Source organism: Eleutherodactylus coqui, chromosome 10 (assembly GCF_035609145.1).
Source record: "Eleutherodactylus coqui strain aEleCoq1 chromosome 10, aEleCoq1.hap1, whole genome shotgun sequence".
In the NCBI taxonomy this organism is placed as follows: Eukaryota; Metazoa; Chordata; class Amphibia; order Anura; family Eleutherodactylidae; genus Eleutherodactylus; species Eleutherodactylus coqui.
This window is the reverse complement of record NC_089846.1, coordinates 81,559,686-81,576,135: the sequence shown is the minus strand read 5'-3', so window position 1 is coordinate 81,576,135 and position 16,450 is coordinate 81,559,686. Positions and strand designations below refer to the sequence as shown.

Genomic DNA, 16,450 nt, shown 5'->3' with positions numbered 1-16,450 from the left:
GGTTGTGGGAGCCGGTGATCTGGGGGACAATGGCACAAAGGAAGAGTGCCAGGTAATATTATTTTCTGGGTTGGCATAAGCACCTGGTAAACCTGGACAGATGGCAGGGCCCACTGAGCCTGTCCTCGTTGTTTGCAATTAATTATATCCACTTCTTTAAGATGTAGATCCAATTGACCATGACAGCAGTAGTGCAGTAAGCCGACTGCTTCCTGTTCCAATGCCAAGCCAATGGAGAACGCCAACTGAGTTTATTAATTACTCAGGGGGGACAGTAGGGCCTTAGTAATTGCTTAAGAGGCATAGTAGGATATCATTAATTACTCAAGGTTCACAGTTGGTCCTATAAATAACTCTAGCCTTAGTGAGGCAATAAATGCTTCATGGGGCACAGTGGAGCCTATAAGTAACTTAGGGGCACAGTGGGCCTATAAATTATTAAGGGCACATAGAGGGGCCTATACATTACTAAGGGGGCATAGCTGGGCCTATAAATTACTAGGAGGGAAAGATGGGGCCTATAAATTACTAAGGGGCACAGCATGGCTTATAAATTGCTAACACGGAAGACAGGGGCCTATAAATTACTAAGGGACACAGCAGGGCCTATAAATTATTAAGAGCACAGAGTGGGGCTTATATATTACTAAGGGGCCCACTGTGACTCTGTTGCAAAAGGGCCCATGTGCACCTGGAGCTGGCTCTGCATACTCCCATCCCACCAGTCCTAGGAAACATTATGTTGCAGGAATGGAGGTTTGATTTAATCCAGTTTGAGTATATTGTACTATGGGTAGGTGGGTAGGGGGTCTATTGTCATAAAACTGTCCAAAATCACAACCACTCTGTAACATCTGTACATTATCATTTTTGTCTGTAGTTTTTCGTAAAACCACACTATAGCACATTAGTTGTGCCAAATGACAAACTTAGCTCCGCAAACTCCATTCCCTGCATCTGGAATTGAGCATATTCGGTTGCAGCCTTCTCTTAAATCATCTTCATGGTCATGCTATCAGCAAATACTGTGCCGTCCGACCGGCCAACCAGCTCTGCTACATCATTACATGTTTGATATTCATGGAGCTTTAGGAACACAATAAAAGTTGGGCTTTATTGTTTGATAAATTCCGCCCAGAACTGAACTGCTGAGAATCCTGGTGAGCCGCACACCAAGCAGCCGGGTGCAGCGCTGTAATGAGACAAGGCTTACAACGCCGCTGCCGCTCACTTAACAGGAGATGCACGATTCCTTTCCGTCAGGTTGTGCTGACCACTGACCGCAGCGTGTTTAATGTAGCATAAACAGCTAAACCAGGGTAATCCATGCTTGATTCAGCCGGGGACGGGAGCCGGACAGCTCCGAAGCAAGAAACCAATCTCATCGCTTGTATTTACACTGCGCTGTTTAATCCTCAGTCCCTTCTAATCCAGAAAAAAAAATCACCGACCGTCTCCGATTAACCGTATGTGTCTGCCGCTCGCCCATAAATAAGCAGAGTCTGCAGCGCCAATTATGGGAAGGCTTTTACGTTTTCAATTTCACTTATGCTTTTCATTTTGAGGTGTCAGTCATAATTACGGCACGAGGAAAGTAGCCTCTTTTTTTGTGCTGTACTTTTGTTTGGAATCATCTCAGATGATCGGCTCCTTTAATAATTGAGGTGCCAGAAAGCATTTGCTTGTAAAGGGAAAGACGTCACGAAGAGTCTGTCAAAAATCAAGGAGCTGTCATCAAACCACAGAAAAGTAAACTTTACCTGCGAGCAAATAACAGGGCGGATGTGAATTATTTACCTGGCAGGAGAGTGGAGGGACGCGCCGGTGAAGGTTATCATCTTCACATGTCAGGAGGGGAGAGTGTAGAACAGGCCGGGATGAAGTGCAATTTTAATGCATTACCAAAGTGACTCTTACAGTAAAGTGTATCAGTTCTGGCGGCAGCTGTCAACTTTGACAGAAGATTGCAAAAGATAAAGTTGAATACTGGAGCTGCGTCTTGGCCCCAAATTAGACGGCACTTTGTGCGGGTTTTATTTTTTGTCCCCATCATAATAAAAAAAAAAATACAGTGCACTGCATTGATAGGCGGTCTGCCTGTATTCCTCTTGTGCAGAAAGCAACATACCCACACCAGAGCAACTCAGAGAAACAATACTGAACTAGAACTAAGCTCATAACAAATACAAACCCAGAATCAAGCTCAGTACATGCATGGAGCACCAGGACCAGGCTCTTAACACAAATAGAATACCAGAACCAAGATTACAGCAAATATAGCATTGAACCAAGCTATTTGCATAAATACAGCACCAGAACCAACCTCAGTACATAAATACTGCATCAAAACCAAGTACATAACAAATATAGTAGCATGGAACCAAGCTAATTACATAAATATGGCACCATAACCAAGCTCATAACATAAATACAGCAGCAAAACCAAGCTCATAACAAATACAAACCCAGATCCAAACTCAGTACATACATACAGCACCAGGACCAAGCTCCTACCATAAATACAATACCGAAACCAAGATTACAACACATACAACATGGAAGCAAACTAATTACATAAATAAAGCACCAGAACCAACTTCAGTACATAAACACAGCTGCAGACTGCAAATAAAGCCCCAGAATAAAGCTAATAACATAAATACAGTAGCAAAACTAAGCAATTGTGCTGCAGGGGCGATAAGGGGCTGAGTTAGATGATGAGCTCTGTCACTCCTGCAAACAGCTTTGTCTGTATTGCCTTCCTTGCCCTGTCAACCAATGTAGGTCCTTCCTCTTCCCTCCAGTAGTGCTTGGCCTACAGGTCTTTTCTCCTTCCCTATGGTAGTGCTTGGCCTACAGGTCCTTTCTCCTTCCCTCCGGTAGTGCTTGGCCTATAGGTCCTTCCTCTTCCCTCCAGTAGTGCTTGGCCTACAAGACTTTTCTCCTTCCCTATGGTAGTGCTTGGCCTACAGGTCCTTCCTCCTTCCCTCCAGTAGTGCTTGGCCTACAGGTCCTTCCTCCTTCCCTCTGGTAGTGCTTGGCCTACAGGTCCTTCCTCCTTCCCTCCGGTAGTGCTTGGCCTACAGGTCCTTTCTCCTTCCCTATGGTAGTGCTTGGCCGACAGGGCCCTCCCCCTTCCCTCTGGTAGTGCTTGGCCTACAGGTCCTTCCTCCTTCCCTCCTGTAGTGTTTGGCCTATAGGTCCTTCCTCTTCCCTCCGGTAGTGCTTGGCCTACAGGTCCTTCCTCCTTCCCTCCGGTAGTGCTTGGCCAACAGGTCCTTCCTCCTTCCCTCCGGTATTGCTTGGTCTACAGGTCCTTCCTCCCTCCCTCCTGTAGTGCTTGGTCTACAGGTCCTTCCTCCTTCCCTCCGGTAGTGTTTGGTCTACAGGGCCTTCTTCCTGAATAGATTGCAGGGTGGATATGGCAATGGTTTTGGTTGGCAGTGGGTTTTTTTATATACGGTATGTATTTTTATTTCATTCTGTAATTTTTCAACTTAATTTTGTAGTTATTTTTTTTTTAATCTATGCCCCCCCCCCCAAACACTCATAAGACCTGTGGGGGTCATTCACATTTTAATTTTTTTATTTCACACTTTCCCACTGTAACTGGGACCAAATGGGTTGTGCTGCCAATAGTGCGGGCACACTGCAGAAGTGGAGCATAACGGATAGCATACCAATCTTTTATTAGGGTGAAGCATGTGTATACAATGCGTTTTGGAGTCAAGTTAACCCCTTTATGGGGCTTCACCAAAACTCACTGCATAATTTCAATCAATACTAATAAAAGATTGGAAAATTATTAGTTATTCTCTATATAATGCAAAACCTGAAACTGCATCCCCACCATCCATGTATAACATTGGTGTCTTCTTAAAGGGGATTTGTCACCTACTTTTAGTCCTATGAGCTAAGTTTATGGACTAAAAGTAGGTGACCAGCTGAGTCCGGGGATATAAATGTTATACTTACCTCCCCCGTTGTTCCCCAGGTGTGATCGCTGAAAGCCACCGCTGAATGCATGGAGCAGCGCTGCTAAGTAGTCTTTCCCATTATAAAATTAGAACGGCAAACTACTTAGCAGCACCGCTCAATGCATTTAGCAGAGGCTTTCAGCATTGACATCAGGGGAACAAAGGGGAGGGTAAGTATAACACGTACACCCGGGACTCCACAGGTCACCTACTGTCAGCCCATACGTTTAGCTAATAGGGATGGATGTAGGTGACAGATTCCCTTTAATAGCCCCCTCATGCACCAGGGCATTAGTGTGACTCTTACCTCCGCACACCTATAGCTATGCCCCTGTTTATGCCACAGCATGGAGCAGTACACCAGTCTTCATACAATTTGGAGTATCAATTAATACTAGTTCTCGGGCGCGGCTCCCCAACATTCAGACTCAGTATATGAATGCTACTACTGCATGGAGGACCTGTTGGAGTCAGCATTGCGATATCATATCCTCAAGAAGTGCTGTAGCCCAGCACAACTAAGCCAGCAGGGATGATCACCTTTTTGACTGTGAATGCTCCATATGGACTTTTTACTTGGAAGTAACCAATCAGCTGAGCCCCTACATGTAGATACAGACTACTGAACAATGGGAAGATGCAACAGAAAAGTGGTAAACCTGAAATCACAAGCCTATTTTACTAACGGTGTAACTCTGTAATTTCCCCCCCCCCCCCCCCCCCCCCCATCATCCCCCATTCATTTACTACACCATTATATACTAAGATATATACAGCAAAATCAAAGCATGACCCCCGCCGCCCATCCTGCTGTGTGCCATGTTGTCCCCATGAAGCAAAAGTCATCTAGGCTCTGTCGGTCCCAATCTTGGAAGTCCCCGGGGTTCATCTTGTATAATCTCTTACCTTGCAGAGGAAGCTGATATTAAAGCCAAGGGACTTTGCATTTCTGGAGCCGGAGTTCATGTAATTTCCCACCAGTAACACCAGTTCTAACATCTTCTTGAAGTGATCGCTCTTCTTGAGCTCCTCGCAGGCCAGCGTCACCGCTATGATATCCGGCTTGATGTTGCTTAAGTGTTCCTCAAAGGTCAACTTAAAGAGGATTCCGTTAAGACGCGGCCGCAGCATCTTCACCGTGCTCATCTGTAGTAAGAAAGAACGCATTGCGTGGGTTATTTGTAGCTGATATAATGGCACAAGATCACAGATACTCTCAAGAGTGTGGGCCATCCATCGTTAGACCCCCTACTTGTCACCATTCTCTTCCTCTGACATCACGACCCTACCCGTCGCATGTAGCCCTGCTGGCAGTACTTCTCGGGTGACGGCCCCCCACCAGCTCAGCGCACTCTTCTCCTGAAATACTCCCTTCCAAGTCATTGACCCATCACTTGTCTCCACTGCCATCTTCACATCCTGACCACCCTAAAACCATCAGGAGACTTCAAAGATTACCACCTCCACCACAAGATCAATACTTCTCTCCTCAAATACCAAGTGGGACCCCTACTCTTCTTATTCTCACTCTCTATCCTTCATAAAGGTTAAATGCCTATAGTCTCCACCGGGAGAAATCCTGAGATGCTGCTCAGGGGCAGGTCTTGGCTGGCGTCAGCACCAGGGTAGATGGCCGGACCTACTTCACTACAGTGGGCTTGCTGCAACTGAAATAGGAATGATGCAAGATGGAGCACTTGCTGCAGACTCTTCATTAAGGAGAAAGCATTGTGCTACGTAGTCTGTCCGTTCTAATTTTGTAATGGGTGGACTACTGAGCCGCTCAATGCACTAAGTAACAGCTTCCCGTACTGACACCGAAGAAACGACGGGGAAAGTAGGTAAAACACTTACATCCCCGGACTCTGCAGGTAACCTACTGTCAGCCCATAAGCTTGGCTCATAGGGACAAAAGTCGGTGACATATTTGCTTTATATAAAGATGGGCAGAAGATAACCGACGGGGGCTGCCTACAGTAGATGTTCTGTATCATACAGTAGACTTATATTTTTCTCATCTGTTTTTATTTACTGATAGTAGATTTTTTCATTCTATTGTCTGTACAAAACTATGGGGAGGGGGCGACCATCCTGCCTGAGCTGAAGTTAACAGTATTTAGAGATATGCTTTACAGTAGCCTCATGGGCCATTCACACAATGGACAGGAGGAGACCCGTTGATCTCTGTGGGAGAGTGCAGTGGGCATCTTCTGTGACCTATGCAGGGAGGGGAGGAGGTAAGCTGTGACATCACTTTTTGTGGATCCTGTGGTATCTATATATAGGTTTCAACTCTCAGTGTCATCCTGCCTGTGATGTTAGGCTAACTTCACATGGGCGAGCGCGATATGAGCCCGTTAATGCCGCCCCATTTGCACTCGGCATGCATTTTACAGCCGCGGCAGAGGATTGCTGAGTTCTTCCATTGCTTTTAATGGGGCCGGCTTTGTTGCCGTTGGCTCTACTGAAAACAATAGGAGATGCGATGCGAGATTATGCAGCCAGGTAGAACATGCCATGGTTGCCATGTGAGAACACATCGCTCATGTGTATGACCCTTTCAAATGAATGGGGTTCATATTTGTGGGTCTCGCAATGCACAAATCTCAAGCGATTATATCGGTCATGTGAAGCCAGCCTAAGACCCTATTCACATGAGCGTATATATGTAGCTATTGTAGCCGCGTCAAAAAAACGTGACCATCTGACGCATTGGATTCCAATTTATTCATTCAGATTAGCGATTTTTAGGTGCGTAAAAAAAGCACGCCGTTAAAATAGCACATCAGTGACCGAAAATGTCAACTTATATGGCGAGTGAAAAGACAGGTCTTGCCTTATCTTTATACGAGATACGCTGGAAGCCCCTATAGACTCCTGCGGGAGCTGCTAGGGGAGAGAGTTTACCTGCATCCAACACACGGAAAAGATGACAGCTGGCTCTAGTTAAGTATTAGCAGTCATTTCGAAGATTTCTGCCGACCGAGGGATTTCCACGTTGCAGCATATTTGTTCGCAGATACGCCGCAGACGTCCGTGTGAATGGCCGAGAAAACACTAATTAAGATTGTGACCATTCTTCATTCATGCGATTTTTAGTTTGCGATCGTCCGAGCGCAAAAACGCATACGGCCATATAAAAGAGGCCTTAGTGAGATGATGAGAGGTTTCCTCTGCAGAACACAAAGTATCAGACTATTACTAGGCCTAGTGGTCGGTGAGGGAACTGCAGGATTTTTTGAAAAATATTGATCATGAGATTTATATTTATTTTAAAAAAACACCCACAATTCTTAAAAAACATATAGTTATGCCTGATGACATCTTCAAGCGCCCGTCCGGTTGATGAAGAGTCATGTAGATGCAGAATATCACCTCCAGCATTGGTACCTGACGGTACGCTGCTGCCTCCACCTGTCTGCTCATCCTCATCTACCGGATTACAACAGGTTGAGGAGGAAATGTAAGATTAAGGTATAAATTAGCGCCGCTGCCCTGTAATTACCTGGAGTGCGGGATTTGGCATGCTGTATGGTGCTTGGTAATACTATCACCCGCAGGAGCGGCGATGTGCGCACCGTCACAGAGCCGGTAGTCTAATTATACAGTGAATTGTGATAAAAATACTGCGTGCTTACACACTGAAGGATTCAATTACACTAAATGCAGTCCGCAGCCAGGAGATCTGCTAAAAGTGTAAAACACGATGATTGGAGAGGAAATGGGAAAATGGGCAGGAAAAGGGAGAAAGGTCAGGTGTACTCCGGAGAAACGCTGACAGCGATATTCCCCCCGCGGGATGGTCACGGACACGGGCATCATTCTGCAAGCTGTGCGTAAAATAGTCACTAACTTCAGTGCGGCCCAATGTCACCGCAGCGCAGACATGTTACGAGATGCTGCAAAAAGCGCTGGAATCTGCGCCTGCGGACATTACAGTATATTACAGCCCAAAACGCACCGCATTCTTAAAGGCATAACCGCTGAAGAACATCTTGTTCCCGCGCAGATCGGTTTAAGGCTGGCATATGGGACCCCAGCCTGAATACATGTACGATCTTCTACCTGCAAGCACTGTCATGTAGAGATGTATCTAAGCCTGTCATGTGTGATACTGTCTGAAAAGATGCTGTATCTAATCGTATCACGTGTGACGCCATCGGCTATGTTACTGTATCTAAGCCTGTCTTGTGTGGTACAGTGCTAAGCTAATGTCTATCATGTGCTATGGTATCAGCTAAAATGATGTATCTAAGTCTATCATGTGTGATACTGTCTGCTGAGCTGCTGTACTAAACTTACAGGTAATAGTGTATTATATCTAGTGTATCTAAGCCAATTTGGTGCAATACTGTCTACTGGTCAGATATGTCTAGGCGTATAGTGTATCTAAGCTAATCACACGTGATACTGTCTGCTGACCAATGTATCTAAGCTTATTGTGTGCAATACGATCCCATGAGATGCTGTATCAGAGATGCTGGGCAGAGAAAATGTATCTAATCCCGTTTTGTGTGATACTTTCTACTGAACTACTGTATCTAAGCCTAACATGTGTAATACCATCTGATGAGTTGCTGTATCTAATTACATGTGTCATATCATCTGCTAAGTTAGTGTATCTAAGCCTATCCTGTATGGTACTGTGTAATGTATGTAAGTCTATCACGTGCAAATGATCACAAGTTCAAGTCCCCGATGAGGACCAAAAAAGTGTACAAATTAGTGAAAAAATTGTTAAGAAATTAATGAAGGTTACGAAAACTCTTTCCCCCCATATTTATAATAAAAAAATAAATAAATAAAACCATATTTGGCATCTCCACATTTATTAAGGTCCGATCCGTCACAATAACACATTATTTTTCTCGTACGGTGAACGTCATCAGAAGAACAAATGTTCAGCTCCAAAATTGGGCTGTTTTGGTCGCTCTGTATCCAAGAAAAAAAATAATAAGAGGCAATCAAAAAGTCATAAAGTAGTAGCAAAAGAAACTACGGGACGTCCTGCAAAAACAGCGAGCCTCACACAAGTGTGTCGAGGGAAAAACGTATGAGTTATGGCGGCCAGAAAGTAATTTAATGTTTTTCTAAGGATATTTTATTGTTTTAACAGCCGTGCAGCAAAAAAACTATAACACTTGTTATCGTAGTGATCGTGGTGACCCATAGAATAAAGTTATCATGCCAGTTTTGCCACAATATGTACGCAGTGAAAAAAGACCCCCTATAGATGGCAGAATTGATGTTTTTTGTTTTTTTTCCTATTAAACCGCACTTAAAATTTTTTTACGGTTTTTCAGTATACTATATGGTACATTAAATAATATCATTAAAAAATACAACTCGTGCTGTAAAAAACAACCCGCAGACAGCTGGATAAATAAAAAAAGCTATGATTTTTGGAAAAAATGAAAATTAAAAAAAAAACATCCTTAAGGGGGTCTCCAGGAGTTTCACTATTGATAACTTCTCTACAGGTTCATCACTGATCACCGAGCCAGCCCACTGTCAGTGCGGACAGTACTAGCAGCAGATAGCGCTGTCCAGATTTCAGTGACACAGTTTGGTACTGCAGGCACAGCAATCATTGAATTCAATGCGAGCGGTACCTATATTACCAAATGGGGCCGCTGCAATACTGACATGGTTATCCGCTTGCAGCGCCGTCCACACTGACAGCGGGCCCGGTGATCAGCTAATTGGAAGGATCCCAACCAGCGATCTCCCACTGATCAAATATTAATGGCCTACCCTGGGGAGAGGTCATCGGTAATAAAAGTCCCGGAGAACCCCTCTAAGCCTAATATGTGATACTATCTGGTACGTCGGTGTATCTAAGCCTATTGTCTGTGATACCGTGCTAAGCGCAAGTATCTAAGCCTATGATGCGTGATACTGTTGGTCACTCATTGAACGTTTTCTGAAAGTTTTGTTTTAGTTAATAAAAATAAGAAGACATGAATAAATCGCCGCGTTCTCTGTTCTTATTCACGGAAGGGAATGAGGTGATTTGGCTCTTAAATGGTTGCCGCTCTTTCGGGTTGCTATGGTGACGTCTGTAGTTTGAGGACTTTTATTTTAATCTTCAGAAATATAAGGAGCTCTCAAAAAAAAATAAGCTTCAGGCGTTTTATACGTAGGACAAAAAGAGTAATTCGCTGCCCATAATTAACTCTGTGATCTGCGGGACGGTAAAGAGAACACATCAAAACGCAAGAAATACAAGGATCCGATGTGCACCAGCTGTACCGCGACTAAATCCACTCACTGGTGCCTCCATGTAAGAGCTGTACGCCCAAACGTGAGAGGGAGAGGGGACACAATCCGAAATATGGCAACAAACAGGATCGTAACAGATACAAAGTATCAGAGTATAATGTAGCATTCTTGTGTCCTCAACACACTGATGTCATCTTAAAGGGCCGGCACACAACATGACTGCTAATTACTGTAAATCCCTCCTGTAGTTGTACATATTCTCTGTTTTTTGGCCCTTTTAAAGAATAGGATCCCAATAATAAAAAAACTGCAAATGCTGATCAGATCGATCGCATTAATTTACCTGGATCGGCTAAACCATAAATTCTTCTATATACCGGACAGCACACCATGGTTTCATTAATCCATTAATGTGGTTTTCACACCTTTAAAAAAAGTTGCCCCAGAGTAAAGAATAGCATAAAAATATAGCATTACTCACCCTTCCACCATGTGTCTGCCCCAGCGCCACCGATCCAGTCCCCTCTGCTCTTGTTCCTGCTGAAACAGGAAGTGATGACATCATGTTCATTGCTCAAATGACAGCTGCAGCCAATCACTGACCACTGAGGCCAGTCATTGGCTGTGGCGGTCACATGAGCATTGAATGTGACATAATCACTTCCTGTTTCAGTGGGAACCAGAGTGGAGGTGACATAGTCATTAGTGCTGGGACACAGGCATAGCGGAAGGGTGAGGAATGGATATTTTATTTCTTTCTATGCCATTCCCTCCACTGGGACATGTTTTTTTTTGTTTTTTTTAAGTATTGATGACCTATCTTCAGGATAGTTTATCAATAGTTAATCTCCGGGGACCCACCATTCAGGATCCCTGGCGATTAGCTGATCACCGGGCTTGCTGTCAGTGCAGCAGCACCGCACATTGTCATCGGGAATGGCAAAGGCAGTGTTTTGACCAGATTCCCTCCCACTGAAGTCAATGGGGGTAGAATCTGGCTGCTACACTGTCGGCACTGTTGCCTCCGACATCAAGGTGGGATGTGAAAGCGTAATTAAAGGCTTCAGCTCACTATGATTTCAATGATAGTGAAGCCGGCCATGGGATTTCAGCTCCCGTCTCAAATGACTATGCCTGACCCTGCTGCACTGACAGCGGGCCAAGCAATCAGCTGATCGCTGGGGATTCCAAGTGGCGGTTCTCCAGCAACAAAGGATAGGTCATCACTAGTTTTTGTCTAGAAAACCCTTTTAAGTGGATGCTCACATGATGGATTATGCTATCCATGCCAAGTTTGCATCCAAGTTTGCATCCCACGTCGCCGACTTTATAACATGAATTTTTCTGTTGTCGATTTAAAGTCCACATCATGGAACAAAGAAAAAGTGACGTGTCACCTGTTAGGCCTTGTTCACACGAGTGAGGATTTGCATGTACATACGCGCGTGCAAAACCGTGTGTCCACGCACGTGTAAAAACAAGCCTGAACAAGGCTCCGTACCTATTGCATTGAAAGCAATGGGATGCCGGCAACCCCTGCAAGGATTTTTTAAATATAAGCCCTTCCCTGAAAATCAACCCTAAGTGGTGTAAACAACATACTCACCTGTCCATCGCTGTCAGGGCTCGGAGTGTCTAGCCTCTTTATCTCCCGGCAGTGTAGTAAAGCTCTTTCAGCGGGTGGGGATTTAAAATCCCCGCCTACTGAAAGGGCTGTGTTTGATTGGCTGAGCGCTCAGCCAATCACAGGCAGCACTCTGCCATTCATTGAATTCACTGTATTCAGAACATGGCATAAAATAATTTTATAAATTTCCCCCTCTAATTCAGTCCTTCATAATTTACACAGTCTTTGATTGCTGTCAGTGAATGAAACAATACTACTACTAATTACTGGAGTTTTGTTACAGTTGTAGACAATCCTTTCGTAAGGCTATGTTCCCATATGCAGATCCGGCACAAAACGCTGGACTGAATATTGCAGCATAGTGTGCTATTTTGTCTGAGAAAAGCCGGAGGGCATGAGGTTAGCCAGATGGCCCCCCTTTATAGTCAATGGGGTCCGTCATAGTACAGATCTATCTTCTTGCTCTCATGACGAAACAGGAACATGGAAAGCTGAATGCAAATGTGAATATAGCCTAAGCTAAACCGCCCGATTCCAGACTCCTACATTCCACCTGCACTGATACATTGTAACAAGCTAGCAGAACAGAGATTTCTGCTGCTGGTTGCTGAGCTCACAGAGGATTAGCTAGATCGACTGGATATAAATGACTTTCAGCTGTGAGAAGTTTTGGGTCTGTACAGCTTCTTAAACGTAAACTAAAGGTTTTAATTCACTGACAATGAAATAATGGCACAATGTTTCATTATACAATGATTAAAGGGGATGTGCCATGATTGAAAGTTATCACTTACAGCATGGGGGATTCCTTTAAAGATCAGTGGTAGTCTCGAGCCCTGGCCCCTTTGGCTTTCTTTGTCGCTTCTCTCAGCAGCTGAAGACGGACACATAGACCTTTATAGACGGCTGTGCACCCATCTTCAGCTGCCCAGAGGAGCCAACAAGCAACAAAGATAGCCGAAGAGGCACAGCGCTCAGGTAAAACAAAGGGGCTGCAGCTGAAAGAATCAGAAGTGGGACCCCCCACCACCACCACCACCACTGATCAAAAGTTTTGATATGCAGTTCTGAAATGTCAAAAGTTTTTAAAAAGTGCAGTTACTCTATAAGATTGGTTAGGGTCTGACCGCTGAGTCCCCGCTAATCCTGAGAACCAGGGCACATTTTGAAGTGAGGGCTGTGACGGTCACACTGCGCACCATTACTCCATTTATTTCAATAGGGACATCTTGAGATATCCGGCTTCAAGCTCTTGGCTCTCTCTGGAGGTCCCATTGAAAAGAATAGAGCGGCGGTGCACATGTTACTGACACTGCTCTCCCTTCAGGACCGCTAGAGCCCCAGGATCGTGGGGGACTCAACTGTTGAGCTCTCACCAATCTGAGACTCTCAGTCATGGCAGAAGGTTTTAAAACTTTATTGATTGAAACCCTAAGTATACATCACACTATGGCAGTGATTTCCGGTGTGAAAAGCACTATGTCTGATTCCAGGCTATTCCGCTCATTCTTACAATAAACAGCAATAGAGATATTTTATGTGTTGACCTGTTGGCGACAATGATTGCTTCAAAAAATTAAGTTATAGGCAGCGGAGTCTTATCGCTGCTCTCAGCTTGACAAATGTGTCCTCAAATTGTAATGTGCTTAATGTTACAGGGGCAAAGAGTAAATTGTGGCCTCAGGCAGAGGATTTTAGAAGCAACGGGAAAAGCCGGAGAAGGTCAAAATGTCTCTACAATGAGTTGTGTGTGACGCAGTGGCAAGGGTTCCGCTCTTCAGAATACAAAATATTAAATTATGATAATAAATTAGGCGCTTGGATGCATCGGCACGGCCCATAATGACTGACTGATACATTGTCAGGCTGTGGTCCCAGGGAAAAGAGAAGAAAAAGTAAAAGTATAGCTGAAACTATAAGATGGACCTAATCGAAGGAAACTTCCACAGGAAGTCGTCCAGAGGACACAAGGGCCTTTTGCATGGGCACTATTTGACCGCAGAACGCACTGCGATACGTGGAAAATTCTGCACCAAAATCTGCATGGCGTGTTGCAGATTTGGATGCAGAATAGAAAATGGCTTAAGTCTGCTGCCAGTTCTACATCAAACTCTGAATGTAGCCATGCAGATCTTGGTGCAGATCTCCACAGTGTCAGTTACAACTGCGTATTGCGGTGTGACCTGCGGTCAAATTTCAACCCGTGTAAAAGATCTCTAAAAGTAATTTTCAAGGAACCAAAATGTTTTTTCAATCCTGCATATAATGCTGTAAAATCATACAAGACAACATACTCATCTTACCCAACTACTGCCATTTCAATTCAGTCATTGCCTGGTGCCCCCTTGGTCTCCACTACCAGCTGCAGCGAGCCAATGATGATATCACCAACAGCAGGGTTTTGTGATTGCTGCAGCCAAAACTCCTAGTTTCTGTGTGGGCTGCCAATCGGCATTCGCCAGGAGCCATAAATCAAAAAGTTTGGCTCCAACAAAAGGGAAGGCCAAGATTTTAGTGTGTTACGGGAATCAATGGCTACCCTTCACACCTCAAGCTTCAGGAAGGACACCCAAAAGCGCACTGCACATGATTTTTCTTTTTTTCTTTTTAAATTAGAAGTCATACATCATGTTGTCATCCAAGAGCCACTAAAAAAGTGCAGCATGCAACACAGAGTGCCCAGTGATGTGGTCCTTTACAAACTCACTCCAAAAAGATTATTTTTCCCGATCCTCCAAACCAGAAGGACCTACGAGGTCAAGAATCGATGGCCTACAATTACTGAAGCTTAGAGAGAACCAGTCACACCTTAGAGTCAACGTTTGCTGTTAATATGGGACCCTTGGAGAGAAAAGAACACCTTAAGTTAGGCCCTAGCTTCTTGCTCATGGGTGTGAACCTTTACAGGGCTCCTCCTGCTTATATATATAGAAGGAAAAGAGACGGGGCCTCATAACAACAATCAATAGGGGTCACCCAGTATTGTTCAGTTTTTTGTTATCAAGACAGTAGGGGCCCCTTGCTTTTTAACGTTACACAGTCCTTCACAGGTCATGATACCAACCAGAACTAGGTCCTTCTGTATCGAAGGACCCCATAGCAGACATACCTCTCATCTGCAATCAAAACACAAGCTAAAGACATTATGCCTCATATAAGAGAGTGGTGTTTGGACAAGTGGTGGACGTAGGGTTGCTACGCTTTTAGAGAAAAATACCGGCCAAGATCAAAGTGGGCGTGGTTTATGAGCATTAGGGGAATGGTTTATCACAACATATGTTTTTGCTTCCATTACTCCAGCGGCTCCAGTAGTATTAATGCCCACTTTAGTGGCCTCAGTATTAATAGTCACTCCTTTTAGTGGCTGCAGCAGTAATAGTGCCCCTATTAGTGGTCCCAGTAGTAATAAGGCCCCACTATGTGTCCGTTCCAGTCCTAAACCTCCAGCTGGGCAGCTGCCCCAACAGAAAGTACCATACCTCACTCTGAAGTTCCTGTCGGGATGTCGCTACAGCATACACAGAAGATATTCACTCCTCCCATCTTCATCTGCGCTTCGTACTGTACATGGAAGAACACAGACGGCAGTGAAGAGCTTCGCTACGCGCTGAAACATGCGTCCTGGCAGGAACGTCAGAGGAGGTGATGGAGCTTGCTGCTGTGGTTGCTGCTCGACTAGATGCGCACACACCAGGTCATTATATTTTACCAGCCATTACTGTGGCCATTAAAAATCAAAACCAGCAGCGGCCTCCAGATTAAATTAGCGTCAGGGTGGCAACCATAGCTGGACGTCCTGTCCTTGGATGGTCAGTGTGGTGGCATGAACAAGAACAAGGAAGGGGCTTATGTAATTTTTGCTATGTTGCCCTTTCTCTTCTGTATACACCTGTGACAACATGGAGATAATTCCCTATTATCACTGCTGACTGTTCATATGCTTGTTTTAAAAGTTTTTATTGCAGCATAAACTCTGGAGCTCTCTATAACCTTCTCTGTCCGTGACCGCGGACTCCTGCCAAGTAACAGATATTCCCATGGTGATATTACATGGGATGGGGACTGAAGACAAAGCTTTTATTCTGTATCTATAAAGGTAAAACATTCAGAAGATGAGCCTTTATCTCCTCCGCGATATCTAATGAGATTTACCTACTATTATACTATGCTTATGGGTCCATACGTGCTACAGAGCCTCCGAAATCTAATTAGATGTGGTGGACACAGAGGATGATGAAATGACTTGCCCCGTGTCAAAAATAGATGACATTAGCACGTGAACATAAAAAATCACTATTGACATTTCCAGGTCAATAGCTCATTGTTCTTAGTAGGTGTCAGACGTGAAGAGCACAATAAAGAGGTAACCTGCTAGCCGCATTGTCCCTTTTGCTGAACAATTAAAACTAGTTACTAAAAAGTCACAAACACTGTACCATTTATTTGGGAAAAATGTTTGTGTATGCCCCATTTTATTTAGTGGCAAGACATCGTGGAACCCTTACACATTATGGCACCTCAGTTCCGACCAGGCCACACCTTCCACTTGCCTCTGAGGCCATCCTGGTCACACCTTATTCCCGCCTCTGAGGCCATCCTGGTCACACCTTCCACCCGCCTCTGA

At 44.5% G+C, this 16,450-nt stretch overlaps 1 protein-coding gene across 2 annotated transcripts in view; it reads right to left on the bottom strand.

Moving 5' to 3' along the window:
- DIAPH2 (diaphanous related formin 2) overlaps positions 1-16,450 on the bottom strand; it is a 1,247,874-nt gene that overhangs the window by 569,069 nt on the left and 662,355 nt on the right. For both annotated transcript variants that reach the window (XM_066581425.1, XM_066581424.1), the window contains one exon: positions 4,884-5,123. In XM_066581425.1, coding sequence (XP_066437522.1) covers positions 4,884-5,123 — 240 coding nt within the window. The remainder of the gene's footprint in view (positions 1-4,883; positions 5,124-16,450) is intronic.